General features: G+C 39.3%; 1 protein-coding gene across 1 annotated transcript in view; it reads right to left on the reverse strand.

Moving 5' to 3' along the window:
• The window catches only part of IMPG1 (interphotoreceptor matrix proteoglycan 1), a 119,729-nt gene that overhangs the window by 89,705 nt on the left and 13,656 nt on the right, over positions 1–16,368 (reverse strand). Inside the window, exon 6 of the mRNA XM_007521957.2 lies at positions 11,453–11,605. Within this exon, the coding sequence (XP_007522019.2) occupies positions 11,453–11,605 (153 nt within the window). The remainder of the gene's footprint in view (positions 1–11,452; positions 11,606–16,368) is intronic.

The following is a 16,368-nucleotide window of genomic DNA, read 5'->3' on the forward strand; positions in this document are numbered from 1 at the left end:
GAGAGAAAGAATTTTATGAAATATACATCTTATACTGAGTCAGATCTTATCTAACTGGAATAGCCTTAATATTTTTTATGAATTAGGGGGAAAATTGAAATAAAAAAATAGAAACAGTCACCAAGGCCAAGTATTTTGTTCTCAGTAGTGTCTGAAACTCAGAAGACTGTAATTTATTTTTTATTTAAAGATTATAATTAGGTGACTGTGACCTAATTACACGACAAATAAAATAATTTAAAGGAAGAAGCGTGTTTTGGCTACAATATTTGCATTTGTATGCACAGAGCATAAGGTTTTCTGAATTGGTTTATATTTGAAAACTGTCTGTACTATTGAAGATATTATTAAAGTTGAACAGGCTGCTCAAATGGAATAAAATGGTTGAGGTAGGTACAAAAAATTAGACTAGCTCTTAGATTTATAAGAAGTACACAGTAAAGTTTTTGATTAATTTGACTTAACTAATGAAGAATATTATCAAGATAGACTTAATTGCTATACTTAATTAGTTCTCAAAGTACTACAGTCTGGCTTCTGCCATTTCCCCTCCCAGTTTTCTCCAAAAGGCAGGGTTTTCTCCAGGTCAATGTCTTTTGTCAACCTTCAGATCCAGTGGCATTTTCCATTACTTCTTCATGAAGTTCCTCCTTGTCCCTGGTTCTTTTTTTTCCATCTCTCTGACCACCTTCTCTGTATTCCTTACCTTCTCCTTGTGTTCTCTATTTTAAAGATAAGATTCTGTACATTTTTCTTTCTCATCTTTTGACCTCACTCACCAGCCCATTTATTTGTTCACTAAGCTCAACTGGAGACACAGTGGTAGGTTTTAGGAACTCGATGTCACAAAGTAAAAAAAAAAAAAAAAGTCCTGCTCCTTCCAACTTAGTTCTATAAAGGCCAGGAGGCCAGAAAGACCAAGGAGTAATGGCAGGTTATCAGTGAAGCTGAGGAAAGAGAGAGCATGATGGAAATGAAGAGAGAGGCTTGGTTTTGTTCTCTATCCTCTGTGTCCAATCTCCTCTGCCTCTTACTACGGTATCCTTTTTGCTTCTATGGTTTCAGTGACTACTTGAGACATAGCTCAGAGTCCTCCACATGACTATCCCAACATCTGCCATTTGTTAAATATGCCCAAATCAGAGTCTTTCCATGTCCCAAATCTGCCTTTTTTCTTTCTTGATTGTGTACCACCATTGAGGTCATGACAGAAAGTACAGCCACAATAGCTACCATCTCTCTGTACTTCTTCAGACCCAGTCACTAGTTCCTGTTTGTTTGACTTCCATTTGCCCATTTGTTCCTTCTCTGTTCTTATTTCCACATCTGACACATCCTCCAACTCTTCTTCCTATGTTGTTAACATGGTTTTCTGAGTTTGTCTGGTGGAATGGAGGAGAAAATAATTTTATAAGGTGTGGTAGGGCAGCTCTCACATTGACTACAATTGTTTTTCACTTTAGTCATGTTATTGCTGTTGATTGTCACTAAAATTCCTTGATGGACTGCACGGCTTATTGAGTAAGATACAGATCTTTAAAGTGAAATTAAAGACCCTCCACACAGTCTGTCCTCTCTATACAGGTATCTTAGCATTGTCTTCTTTTTAAAAGTCTTTACTTATTTACATATGAGAGATGAAGAGAAATTGAGAGGCAAGGAGGAGATAGATAGAGATAGATAGGGAGAGACATCTTCAGCACTGCTCACAGTTCATGAAGCTTCATCCTGTGCAGGTGAGGATAGAAGCTTTGAATGTAGGCCCTTGCACATTGTATAACATGTGCATTCCACTGGATATACCACTCCCCAGCCCCACTCTTTTCATCTTCTGTTGTCATTGTCAACCTGGCTAATACTGTGTTCCTTAGCCACACTAAGCTAATCTCTGCTCCTCTCTAAATTCATGTACCACTTCCAGACTTCCATGATATTTTTTGCATTACTCCAAGATACAACGTTTCCTACCTTCTGCTCACTGACTACCCCCTCTCATCTTCAAAGCCGGCTCAAATATTTCTACTAAAGAACAACCCAAATGCCCCAACTCAAAGTGCAGTGCTGTATGAGCTCATATTACAACGTACCCATAAATCAACTATAAAGCACAAAGTTTCTCTCTCTTTCTCTCTCTGACTATGTCCTTTGAACTCAGAGACCATGTCTTCAGTCTCTTCATCTCCCTCCCTCCAGGTATCTTGCAGATCGCCTTCACATAGTAGGGGCTTATGCAATAGTGTGTGAATGCACTGAACGTTATCTGGGAAGGTGGTTGAGAAGCAGAGTACATGACTTACATATGTGAGATTCTGAGATTGAGCACTACTGCCACATATCCTATAGTGATACTCTAGTTCTTTCTCTCTCTAATTTAAATCAATAAAAAGTTAAATGAGGGGGGGGGTCAGGCGGTAGCGCATAGTATGAAGCACAAGGACTGGTGTCAAGATTCTGGTTCAAACCCTCAGCTTCCCACCTGCAGGGGATCGCGTCACAGGTGGTGAAGCAGGTCTACAGGTGTCTGTCTTTCTCTCCCCCTCTCTGTCTTCCCCTCCTCTCTCCATTTCTGTCTTATCCAACAACAATGATAGCAATGACAACAACAACCACAATAACCGCAACAAGAATAACCACAACAATGATAAAACAACAAGGGCAACAACAACTACAACAACAAAAATAGCCTCCAAGAGCAGTGGATTTGCAGTGCAGACACCAAGCCCCAGAAATAACCCTGGAGGCAAAAAAATTAAATGAGTTGATTGTACCCCTTTATTTTATTTATTTACATTTTCTGGGGAGTAGTTAATGGTTTCAGTTTGCTGGTGTCTGTGATTTAAATGTTGCCTAGCTGTGGAAAATTTTATACTATGATTTGAATATATTATTTGCTCCTCTCCCTATGTCTTTGTCCTCAGATTTATTTATTTATTCTTATAAATCTCACTTTTTTTTCTGATTGAGTCTGGTATTTTACAGGGAATCACTTCATTTTTATGAACCTTACCTCTCTAATAGTTTTGCCTCTGAAAATGTGGTAATTCTACCATCTAGTCCTGATATTCTCTCATAAAGATGATCTATTCTATTTGCTAGCCCACTCATGTAAACTCTAACTCTATCCAAAGTGTTCTCATCATGTAGCTCTAGTCAGTTTTCTTTGTGTGTTGGTAGCTCTTTGGAGAAATTATCTCTGAGGTCCTGAATTTGTGTTTGAAGGTTATAGTTGGCATCTTGAATTGCCTTCACAATAAGCTTTCTGGGTTCAAACTTAGATATTATTTCCAAATCTTTATAAGTTTGAAAAAAAATTGGGGGGGGGGACATATTTTTGTTAAGTGTGGTTTCTGCTTTGAAGCCAGCAGGTGGTGCGGTGGCCATGTTGTTTATATTTTGGTGGGATGGAGGGAAGAGCCTTCTGTATTCCTTTGTATAGACAGAATATGTTCTTGTTGCCTTGTTTCAGACTTTACTGTGATCTTTAGCAGCCCACTGCTGCAGTCTGAGAAGTCTACATAGTTTCAGTTTTTGCTCATGTTTTCCCCCTCTTTTTGGGAGTTGAGTCTGTGTGTTCTGCTTTGGACTGTGAAAATAGTGCTTTCTACCCACTGGTGGCTGTGGGCTCCCAATTTAAGACATTTTTGTTTTGAAACTTTCTCCCATTCCATGTGCACCTCTACCCATCTGTGACTCAGTGAATTTATTTAAATATTGCAGATGAAATGTGAGATTTTGGGTGCTTTTCTCATTGCTTTATCTGGTTGTTTCTGAGTGTCATCTTTCAGTCTCTTGCTACTCCATGTCCATGCTCCCTTTAATATTTAAATACATCAACATAACATGCCGCTGAACTAAAATTACTGTATCTAAAATTACTGCTGTCTTCACTTATCTATGCAGAGGATGAGAACAGTAATGATTAGAAATTCCTCTGCTTTACTCACAGTAGGCTTTGGAATACATCATCCCCCCCCCCCCCCACGCCCTGGAGACTGACCTACCTAATAAGTTCTAATTTCTTGTTTGTGAAAATATTAAAAATAGTTTTTATTCCCCGAATGTATATTGATACATTTGATTGATAGAGTTGTGTTGATAGACTTAAAATTACATATTAGTTCTGCTACTTTCTAGTGGCATAAATTTAAGTTTATTGCCTGGTCTTTCAGAATTTCTATCTTCTTACCAAAAATGGGATCATAAATAGTTATATCATAAGGATACAATCAATGTCTGGCACATAGTGGACAGAGTCAGTGACATTGCATTAATTAATATGTGTGTGTGTGTGTGTGTGTGTGTGTGTGTGTGTGTGTATGTGTATGTGTAGCTAGAGCCTTACATAGACATTATTATTCCACCAAACCTAGGCTGTTTTTCCACTGAGGTAGAAACATATATCTGTATCTATCTATATCTATCTATCTATCTATCTATCTATCTATCTATCTATCTATCTATATGTAGAATGATAGGGAGAGACACCACAGCACTGGATCTCCTTTCAGTGCCATAGCACTCCCATGTCTTACCTAGGCTGTGTTCATGTCAAGGCACCCAACTTACCCAGAACTACCTTCCCAGATCTTTATTTATTTGCCCATTCTCTCTCTCCCTCTGCCTGTCTTTCTCTTTTTCTGGATTGCCCTGCAGGTTGACTGACTGACTATTTTTTTGGTTTTTTTGTTTTTTTTTGTTTGTTCCTTCAATAGCCACACAAGAAGAAGATATCCAAGGGTAAAGCAAACCTTGGGTCAGTTGGTTTTTGTAGACTCAAATGGCAGAAGGAAAGACAGGATTCATATCCCATTAGGGACAGAGGTAGGGTAGGGGCAGGAGTCCAGATATTAAGTCCCTTCCTCTACTCCTAAATAGCCATGTAACAGAGGAGAGTTAGTAGGTCACCTTCTGCAGAGCTGTTTTTTTTTTTTTGGGGGGGTGGAGAGTTGAGGGGCAGGGAAGTGCTCTATACATGCTTAACCTCTGTGACATAAACAGTTTTGGGTTACAGTGCATTTGTCGTGCTTTACCAGTGACAGCACCTGGGACTCAATATTTGGGGAGTAGAGGATTAAGACCCCAACTTTTCCCTCTTTCATGCAGAGGACTGGAACAATCAGAACTGCAGTTATATATATATATATGAAAACAATCCGTTAAGCACAGAAGCCTACAGCTGCAGCCTGGGCAGCAGTGAGCTTGCTGGGGGAGCCATTCCCCCTGCAGTGGTGCTCCACTATACTGGCTCCAGTACAGGGAATTTATTGCTTATGTCCATGGCCTCTTTGTGAACCCAGCTTTGATTGATTAAGAATCAGCTCTGCTTAGGAGGGTGCAGAAGGCATCCAGGGAGGAGATGACAAAGGCCTTCAGTTACTGTTGCTAAATAATCTTCTGGAGACTTTCCAATCATGAAGCACTAACCACTAAATTGCTAATTAAGTACCCAGTTAACCTTATTAATAATACGAAATGCACAGGGGCCTCCAAGCTTCTGCCGGGGATATATGTTAACGGGCTATAAAAAGGCAGCTGTGTTGAGCTCTCAGGAATGTTTGCAAAGGAGCAAGCATTCAGACAACAACTAAGCATTCCTTCTGACATTTGTATTAAATTGTTCGTTAGGCTTATAGTGGAAATTAAATTACTGCAAAGCACTGTCCATTAATTCCTGATTAGACCCAAATGGCTGTGCTAATACCAGGGCTGGGCTATGGTGGGGCTGGCTGGTTATCTGCTGGCAGCCTGTGAGGAAGTAGTGGAGATTGCTCAGGAACTGGGAAGTGGAACAGATAGTGAAATTCAGGGGGCTCCATCCTTGAGAAGCCAGTGATTCTCCAAATGGAATGAGGAGGACTGGTGTGATGGTCTATGGACCAAGACTGGGTAAGATTCACTCTTCACTGCCATATATATATATATATATATATATATATATATATATATATATATATATATGTATGTATATATGTATATGTATATGTATATGTATATATACACACACACATATATATATATGTATATATATTCCTATAAGTTAAATGATATTTCCTTTTTCATATGTGAGGATATTAGTCATATAGAGAGTAATTAGTAAGCTATATATATATTATATACATACATATATATATATTCCTATAAGTTAAATGTTATTATTTCCTTTTTCATATGTGAGGATATTAAGTCATTAGAGTAAGTAGTATGTCCAATAAAATCACACCTATTAACTAGTAAATGCAAACCAAATCAACCTCATTCCAGAATCTCTGACTTTTTTTTAGAATTCACATTGAATATTTTTAAAAATACATATATTTGAATATATATATATTCAAACCATTTTTTAAAAAATTTGTGATTAATAGTGGTTCACAAGATTGTAGGATTACAAAGTCTGCTTCTACATTGTACCTGCCACCAAAGTTCTGTGCCTTTACCCTCTCAAAGATAAGCATGATAGTTTTCACAGATTCTTAGAGACTGTTTACTGTTTTTCTTTTTTTGAAAGCTTATGTATTTCAGTTCTTTAGATTCCACATATGAGTGATATCATCTGGTAGTTGTTTTCTATCTCTTTCCTTCTCTCACCAATATCCAGTTCCATCCATTTTGTTGCAAAGGATTCAATATCATTTTTTTTTTAATTACAGAGTAGTGCTCCATGAAATATATATCTTTACTCAGTCATCTGTTGATGGACACTTGGGCTGCTTCCACTCCTTAGCTATTGTGAACAATGTAGCTATAAACATAGGAACGCATAGATCCCTTTGAATTAGTGTTTTCATATCCATTGTGCCTAAGGGTACTATTGCAGGATCATAAGGCAATTCCACATTAGTGTGTTCAAGGACTCTCTATAGAGCTTTCCAAAGGGGCTGCACCAGTCAGTCTGCATTCCCACCAATAGTGTAACAGAGTCCCTTTTTCTCCACAAATTCATAGTAGCCAAGATCTTTTTAAGTAGCACCAGGGAATGAAATAAGGACCTTGTACATATGCCACACTACTGAGTGACCCCCTCAGCCTAATGTTTATTTCAATATATTTAGAGTGAAAGAGACAACAGGAAAGACAGAGAGAGAGAGAGAGAGAGAGGAGAGGGGGCGAGACATTGAAGTACTGCTATCTCGTCCATGGAGTACACTTACTACTGTCTGTGGTGCTTCCCTATTGTGCTGACCATCAAATCCAGACTTTCACACACAGTGAGGTGTGTAGTCTACTTGTTAGCTATCTCCCTTCCCTAATAAACACTTTAAGGGTTAGGAGGAGCACATTCACTTAATAATGACAGAATAATATGTATTCTTCATAAATATCTCTTTGGGGAAAGTAGAAATCAGAGCATAGGAGTTACAAGCAGGGACCTGGGGGCAAAAGTAAAGTCAAATAATCTTATTCCTCAGTTTGTCTTGTGTCATTTATACATGTTAGCAAATCACCTACATTTTTCTTAAAGACAACTACAGGGTGATTTCCTCATATGTGCGATATAAAGAACTGAAGCACATTATAAAAAATATAAGGGTTGGGGCCGGGTGGTGGTGTACCTGGCTGAGTGCACCTATTACAATGCACAGGGTCCCGGGTTCAAGCCCCCGCTCCCCACCTGTAGGGGGAAAGCTTTGTGAGTGGTGAAGCAGTGCTGCAAGTGTCTCTCTGTCTCTCTCCCTTTCTATCACCCCATGCCCTATCAATTTCTGGCTGTCTCTATTCAATAAATAAAGATAATAAAAATTAAAAAAAAATATATAAGGGTAACCAAACTGTCCCAAAGTCTGTGAGAACTATGGTCGGTATTCTTCGGGTTGGAGGCAGCACTGTGGTGGTGAGTGTGGTATGCAACTATAATCCTGTAATATTATGATCATGTAAAGTATTGTTTAGTTACTAATGAAAAATCTTCAATGTGAATTCTAAAAAAAAAAGCAGGGGTTCTGACACTAGGTTGATTTGGTTTGAATTTACCAGTTAATAGGTCTGATTTTATTAGACCTAATACTAATTAGCATACGAATCAGTCTCTATACAACTCAACATCTTCACAAGGAAAAAAGAAAATAATATCAATTACCTTAGAGGACTGTGTCAAATTTAAGTTACTAATATAATGCATTAAGGACATCTAGAGCTAGCTGTACCTTCTCGACATAGTGTTTGAGACTTGAAAAGGCACTTTGAGGCCATCTGCTTTAATTCCTAGGCAATGAATTGAAAGTTAGGGAGGTGTCCTCCAAATTTTCATGGCCAGGGGCTGGGTGGTTCATCCTGTAAAGTGAATATGTTATTATGTACAAGGACCTGGATTCAAATCCCCTCTCTCCACTAGTGGGAGAGAGGAGCTTCATAAATGGTGAAGCAGTGCTACAGGTTCTCTCTCTCCCTCTCTCTCTCTCTCTCTCTCTCTCTCTCTCTCTCTCTCTCACACACACACACACACACACACACACACACACACACACACACACACACACTCTTTCTTCAGTCAGTTTCTTTATCTCTCCAGAAAAAAAATGGGGAAAGAAAAAAAAAGGACTATTGGGGAGAGTGAATTTGTAGTGCAGGCATCAACCTCTAATGATGACTCTAGTGACAATAAAAAAAATTCTTATAGAAAAGGCAGGACCATAAAATGGGAAAATATATAAATATAAACTTAGAAAAATAATAGTTAACGCATGTCTTTGGAGAACTACTGCAGTTCCAGTGGAGGGGATAAGGACACAGAACTCTGATGATGGGCAGGGTATAGAATTATATCCTGTGATCTGCTAATTTTGTAACTCAATATTAAATCACTAAAAGAAAATGGGTTTTTTTAAAATTTTTTAATTTATTTTTTACTTACTGCATAGAGACAGCCAGAAATCAAGAGGGAAGGGGGTGACAGAGAAGGAAAGACAGAGAGACAGAGAGGCACCTGCAACACTGCTTCACCTCTTGCTAAGAAATCTCTCTGCAGGTGGGGGTTGGGGGCTTGAACCTGGGTCCTTGTGCACTGTAACATGTGTGCTCAACCAGGTGTGCCCTGGCCCTAAAAGATAATTCTTATGGGAATTTATTGACAGATATAAGAATAGAAATAGGATTTAAAACTACGATTTATTCCAGGCAATTAGAAAATTTCTATCAGGTCAATGAAGACAGTGTATGGCTGATTATTTAATTTTGAAAATACTGACTATACCACAGGGTTGCTAAAAAATTTTTTTTTCAAAGAATAAGTAGCAACATTAACTCACTATTAAAAAATTCATTCTATCTAATAAGCCATGTCTAAGTACTTCTCTGGTTCATAAACATCCCATGCTGATGCTTATTCTTTGAAGTCTGTGGAAATGATTCTTTACATTTTATTGACTGGCTGCTGATGCAGGAAGAGAATGCAGTTTAGGGAAACATTGAATCCTGCAGATCTGGTCCGCAGGGTGTGTTGGTCCCTTAACTTTGCTGACGAGGATGTCTGGACACCAGGGCTGCTCATAAATGAAGTTTATGGTTATGTAATCTAGGGAGCCTTGATATCCAGTTGCATTTATACAAACACTTACTGAGTAGTCAGCTGCATTCAAAGCTCTGCATTAGCAGGTAAGTTTGCAGAGTCAAAATAAATAGTGTCAGCATTCAAGGGGAATTTCACAGCCTGATGTCAGTGAGTGTGACAGTGAGGTGGGAGAAGTGGAGACTATAAAGGATACATACAGTGAAATAAGGAACTTCATATGGGGTGAAAGTCTGTAAGAGGCAAGTCAGAAACAGAAGGAAGAATATAGGATGATCTCACTCATAGAAGTTGAGAAACAAGATAAGAAGGGAAAACACTAAGCAGAACTCGGACTGGAGTTGGTGTATTGCACCAAAGTAAAAGACTCTGGGGTGGTGTGGGGTGGGGTTTGGGTTCTGGAACATGATGGCAGAGGGGGACCGAGTATGGGTTTTACTGTTATGTGGAAATGTTATGCATGTACAAACTATTGTATTTTACTGTTGACTGTAAAGCATTATTCCTCCAATAAAGAAATTAAAAAAAAAAAAAGAAAAAAATAGTCTGTAAGAGGAGGCAGGGAAAACAAATGGAACTTTCAAATCAGGTAGTATGTGCAAAGGGTTAAAGGTAAGACGAGATTTGTAAGCAGTTAGTATTTCTGGAAATCAGGGTGTAAAGGAGGATGTTGGGTAAGGATTGATGTGAAGATGAGGTTGGAAACAAAAGCAGGGATTCTTGCTATGTTATACAGAAGCCACACCCAGCACAGTAGTTTCCTAAAGGGGACAACAAACCTTTTAGTTTAACTAGAGTTGGGTAATGAGTTGGTCAGAGATGAGAGGGGCTTTATTGGATAGCTCCTTTGCTTAGTGATGGATGCCAAACCACACAGCTGCCTTCCACTTATCACCCATGAAAAGTGGCATGTCTTTAAGTTGCATCAGAATGAAGTAAAAATGGAAATAGAATGTAAGAGAAAGTACTATGGGGTTAAAATTTACACTTTAACGCGAGTGCCACCCCAGCATGCTTCACTTCAGACTGTGTCCAGAGACTTCAGGTATGGAATGACAACCCTTCAGCTTCATCACTCGGGTGAAACCTTACATAGTATTCTCTAATTCCATTCCAGGTGTTCCACTCCCCAATTAAGTCCCCAAACCTAGATATAGACCAGATCCCCTGATATAGAGCATATGTTCACATGTGTCCATAAACCAGGGAAAAATATATACCTGAAAGCAGAAGTACACAAAAGTCTGCAGAGAATACCCCCCAACACTTCATCTGCACTATTCCAGCCTTTAGGTCCATGATTGTTCAACAATTTGTTTGGCTTTGTATGTTAACTCTCTTTTCAGCCACCAGGTTCCAGATGCCATCAGGATGCCGGCCAGGCTTCCCTGGACAGATGACCCCACCAATGTGTCCTGGAGCTCCGCTTCCCCCAGAGACCCACCCTTCTAGGGAAAGAGAGAGGCAGGCTGGGACTATGGGTCGACCAGTCAACATCCATGTTCAGTGGGGAAGCAATTACAGAAGCCAGACCTTCCACCTTCTGCAACCCACAACGACCCTGGGTCCATACTTCCAGAGGGATAGAAAATGGGAAAACTATCGGGGATGGGGGTGGGATATGAAAACTGGGTGGTGGAAATTGTGTGGAGTTGTACCCCTCCTATCCTATGGTTTTGTTAATGTCTCCTTTCTTAAATAAAAAAAAAAAGAAAAGAAACTTAAAACCACTAAAAAGAAAATTTACACTTTAACTGAACACGCTGGCTAGATGGTGCCTAACTTTAAGTGCTTACCTGCTGAACTATCTCCCTGGTCCTTTGTTGTCTTTTTAATCATGACAAGTGAACATCTGGCCCTAAGAAGTCAGAACCATTAAGTCCTGTTGGTTCTGAGATTTTGGGGATCATGACTTGGCCTCTGGTTGTGTTGGTTGAGTTTACTCACCTGCAGTTGAGACTTCGCTGCCAGCTCCTGGTAATACAAGGAATGGGGGTCAGTGAGCTCAGCCTCGAACTTCTGGTTTGTGAGAGAGATGCTTAGTTCTACCTTCTGCTCTGTCGGGTCTTCAGACACAGCAGTGAATTCTGCTTCTGCTTCCTGAATAAGAAGGACTGCTGTTAACATAAGCTACAGGCTGTCTTATGTGATACACATTAATATTGTCTCAAGAAATGGACTATTTCCCCACCTGCAGGGGGAAAGCTTCACCAGTGGTGAAGCATGGATGAAGGTGCCTCTCATTTCTCTCCTCTCAATTTCTCTGTGTCTCTACCCAGTTATAAATAAATATATATATGAAAAAAGAAATGGACTATGAAATCTAATATGCTTTTGTCTTATTTTACTTTTTGACCAGAACATTGTTCAGCTCAGGTTACTGGTGGTGTGAGAGTTCCAGCCTGGGACATCTTGCATGCAAGTCTGAGAATTACTACTGACACTATTCCACTAGCCCTTATTTTTGCCATTTTAGTTTTGTGATGCAATGCCAGAGACAGAACTCAGGGTCTCAGGCATATGCTCAGCCCCCAAGATACTCCCCTGACCCGATTTTTATTTTATTTATTTTTTGTTAGAGAGACAGAGATAAGTAGGTAGAGACCTAGAGAAAGCATGTAAAACCACTACCCCATCTTTGTTGTTCTTTGCTATTTGGATGGAACTTAAGGCCTTGTGCATACAAAGCAGGTGTTCTCCCACTGAACCATCATCCTGCACACGCAAATGCTTTTAGAATAAAAGTTGTATTAACTAGATGTAGCCTCAGAATTTCACTGAGAGGCAAATTACCATGTATTTAGATTGCTTGAGAACACTCATTTTATGACTACATTTTCTTTATTAAAACATTTACTCTCTCTCTCTCTCTCTCTCTCTATATATATATATATATATACATATATATGTGTGTGTATATATATATTTGCTAGGGTGTCATTAAGATTGTGCCAAAGGAGTGTTATTTATTTATTTTTTAAATCTCAATTTTTTATAATCTTGATTTATTTATTGGATAGAGAAGGCCAGAAAATGAGAGGAAGGGAGAAGCAGAGAGGGAGAGAAACAGAGAGACACCAACAGCACTCCTTCACCACTTGTGAAACTTTCCCCCTGTAAGTGGGGACTGGAGATTGAACTGGGGTCCTTGCTCATTGTAACATGTACACTCAACCAGGTGTGCCACCCCCTGGCCCCCACTTCAGTAGTTCTAAAAATAATCTTTGAGGAAAACTGAACTACAGAAATAACCTGTGGGTGCCAGGCTATTATTTAACTTTATCCTTTTTAGATAAGAGTTAAACTAATTTAATGAGACTATTTGGGCTTCGGTTAAACACTGAATCCAGTCAGAAAGCATTGTTACATGAAGAGACGGTTTGAAATTTTTCTTGAGAAGAATGACACTTGGGGCCACCTTTGAAAGTGACTAAGAACAGATGCACCATTCTGAGGATCTAGATGTGGCCTCTGATCACAAAGAGGCAAGGGTTACCCCTCCTGTCCTTTGGTGTGGAAACAAACCAGAGTCACCTGTCTGAATCCACATAGGCTCCCAGGGTATAGATGCAGACTGGAACTGAGCTCCAGATTTAGGGGTTGATGGATATTCAGTCTCGGACACTGGAATTGAATTATCTGATTTCTGCAGAGCTTTCTCAAAGAGGCAAATAAGGACATTTATGAAAAAAATGTATGTCAGTGACAATGTACATGCTTTCATGTAGTGAACTTAGAGTTGTAGGAGCTGAAAGCAGAGAATGCCTTGTGGGAAATGCCAAGATGGGCAGAACTCATTTGCACAGTAGTTGCTGTAGCTTTTCCTCTTGTCTTACTACAAACCCTTCTCTGTCTTGATCGGTGGACAACAGCAGAGTCTCTAACACCAACAGGCCTCAAGTGGGATTTGGATACACACAAACCTGATTACTAGTGTTTTTCCTTTTTTTTTTTTTTAAATTTCTTTATTGGGGGATTAATGGTTTACAATCAACAGTAAAATACAATAGTTTGTGATTCATAGTATTGCCCAGTTTTCCACATAACAATTAAACTCCCACTCGGTCCTCCTTTGCCATCATGTTCCAGGAGCTGAAACCCACCCCCTACCCCAACCCTGACACCCCATAGTCTTTTACTTTGGTGCAGTACACCAACTCCAGTTCAAGTTCTGCTTGGTGTTTTCCCTTCTAATCTTGTTTTTCAACTTCTGTCTATGAGTGAGATCATCCCATATTCATCCTTTTGTTTCTGACTTATCTCACTTAACATGATATCTGACTCCTAGTATTTTTAACTAAGATTCATTCATTCGTTCATTCATTCATTCATTCACTCAGTAATGACATAGATATTGAGTATCTATATGGGTTCACAATGCTAGGGCCGATATAAATTGAAAAGTGGGCTGTACAATGCTTAGTAAAATAAATAGAGATAAAAGGCAACTGCTAGATGGTTTCATTCAATTGTGGAATCTAAAGAATTGATACACATGAACTTGCAAAGAAATAAAACAGAAGCAAATAGGCTATAAGCTTTTGTGAGAACTATGGTAGTTATCTTTGGGAGATGGGAGAATGGGGGCACAGATCTTTGTTGGTGCGTATAGTGTGGAGCTACACAATGCAATCTTTTTTTTTCCTTTTTTCAGAATTCTTCCCACATCTTTATTTATTTATTTTTAATTTTCCCTTTTATTGCCCTTGTTTTTCATTGTTGTTGTAGTTATTATTGTTGTTGTTATTGATGTTGTCTTTGTTGGATAGGACAGAGAGAAATGGAGAGAGGAGGGGAAGACAGAGAGGGGGGAGAGAAAGATAGACACCTGCAGACCTACTTCACCACCTGTGAAGTGACTCTCCTGCAGGTGGGAGCCGGGGGCTTGAACTGGGTTCTTTATGCTGGTCCTTGCACTTCGCGCCATGTGCACTCAACCCGCTGTGCTACTGCCCGACTCTCTACACAATGCAATCTTAAAGTTTTGTAACACACTAATAGTAAAAAAATAAAAATGAATAAATATATATACAAGTGGGATGGTAAAATAACTCAACTAGATAGTACACCTACTTTATCATGAACTTAACCCAGGTTTGAGTATTGGCCTCATTATATTGGATGAAGCTTCAAAGCTGTGTCCTTTCTCTCTCTCTCTCTCTCTCTCCCTCTTTGCACTCTCTCCTCTCTTTATTTGAAAAAGTTAACGTAGAGTGTTGAAGCTCCAACAATGACAATAAAACAAAACAAAACAAAACAGAACAAAACTCAATGGGAGTATGGACTGTGATATTATCCTCTGGAAGTCTACCATTTCATTTGGTAGATTTGAAGTTCATACTAGACATTTGAATAAGTTCTTTAGGTGTACTGATGAGAAGTTTCCTAGTTTTCTCCTAGCCACTAGACTAGTATTTTATGGCTCTCCTCCACTGCTTTTAGTGACTTATTTCCTATTGGATAAAACCTAAACTCTTTTCTGATATTCAATGCTCTCCACAGACTGATATAAATTTGAATTAGTTAATTAATTAATTTTTGATAGAGACAGACATAGCAAAGAGATAGATAGATAGATAGATAGATAGAGAAAGAGATCACAACATCAAAGCTCCCTTCAGTGCTGTGGGGGCTGGGATTGAACTTGGGTTATATACGTGGCAAAGCAACACATTGTCTAGTTGAACTATTTCAGCAGTTTCTGAACAATTTTAGACTGTCTCACTTCTCTGATTACTCGACTGCTCTACTCACTGTTACACACACACACACACACACACACACACACACACACCCCCCCCACACACACACACACACCCCTTAGGGAAGAAATCTTTGCTTTCTCTAAATTCTTGTAGCATTGAGAAACATGCAAATTGCTCTGTTGGTACTTATGATAAGCTCACCTGGAGACTTTTCATATGCTAATCTTGCCCCCACCCACAGATGAGTTTCTTAAAATCCTGCATGCTTCAGATACTTCACAGCCAGAGTGGAATGCATGAGGCCTTTTTATGCACAAAACTGTGTGAATATACATGACCAGGGGTTCCATTCCCTGCAACTTGTTCTAACCTATCATCTTCTGCCAGTCTATCCACCTGACATATCTAACAGCACTTAGGCTATTCTGCAGTACTATCTGCATTATAAATTTCTTGATGGAAGAGAGTGTCTTGTTTTTCTAAGGATCTTTGGTGCATAGCCCAATGTTTAGCATGTCCACTGATTGTAAAGAATTCTTGCCAGATGCAGGTGGTAACAAGCAGTTAAGATGAATGAGGAGATATCCAACAGAGACTTATATTTTGAAAGACATAGGATATAGGGAATGTGGGAAGAGAGAGAGGAGGGAGAGAGAGAGAGAGAGAGAAAAGGCTAGCTGGAGTTGTATTAGAAATTTTATAATGAACATTTTTCAACCCAATACATTTTTTCCCCAGCAGCCCATTTCATTGTTGAAAGAAGAACATTTTTGAGCAAAATTTGTTCATAGCAACAGTTCCTTAGATTCTGCAGCCCTTTGATCTAAAGATTGGATAGCATGGCCAGTAGAATTTTCTCATCCCTGAATCTGCATGGCAAACTGATGAGGTGACTCTCTAGTCATACTCAAGCAACTGTGACCTGTGCTTTTGAAGGAGACTCACAGGAAGAGGAGAGGGGTAGAGAAGTCACTCTTATCACATGGGTCCATTGCCACCTGCTGGTTCTATGGTCAAAGGGTAAGGTGACCCAGGTTCTCATTTGTTCTCTTCTGAGTCCGCTCCCTGTCCTGTCCTGCATTTCCCGCTCTTCACATACACTTGGTCTCTTGAGTAAGGAGGATGGTAGTTACTTTGATACTGAGTGTCTGGGTTCAG

Source organism: Erinaceus europaeus, chromosome 13 (genome assembly GCF_950295315.1).
Source record: "Erinaceus europaeus chromosome 13, mEriEur2.1, whole genome shotgun sequence".
NCBI classification, from domain to species: Eukaryota; Metazoa; Chordata; class Mammalia; order Eulipotyphla; family Erinaceidae; genus Erinaceus; species Erinaceus europaeus.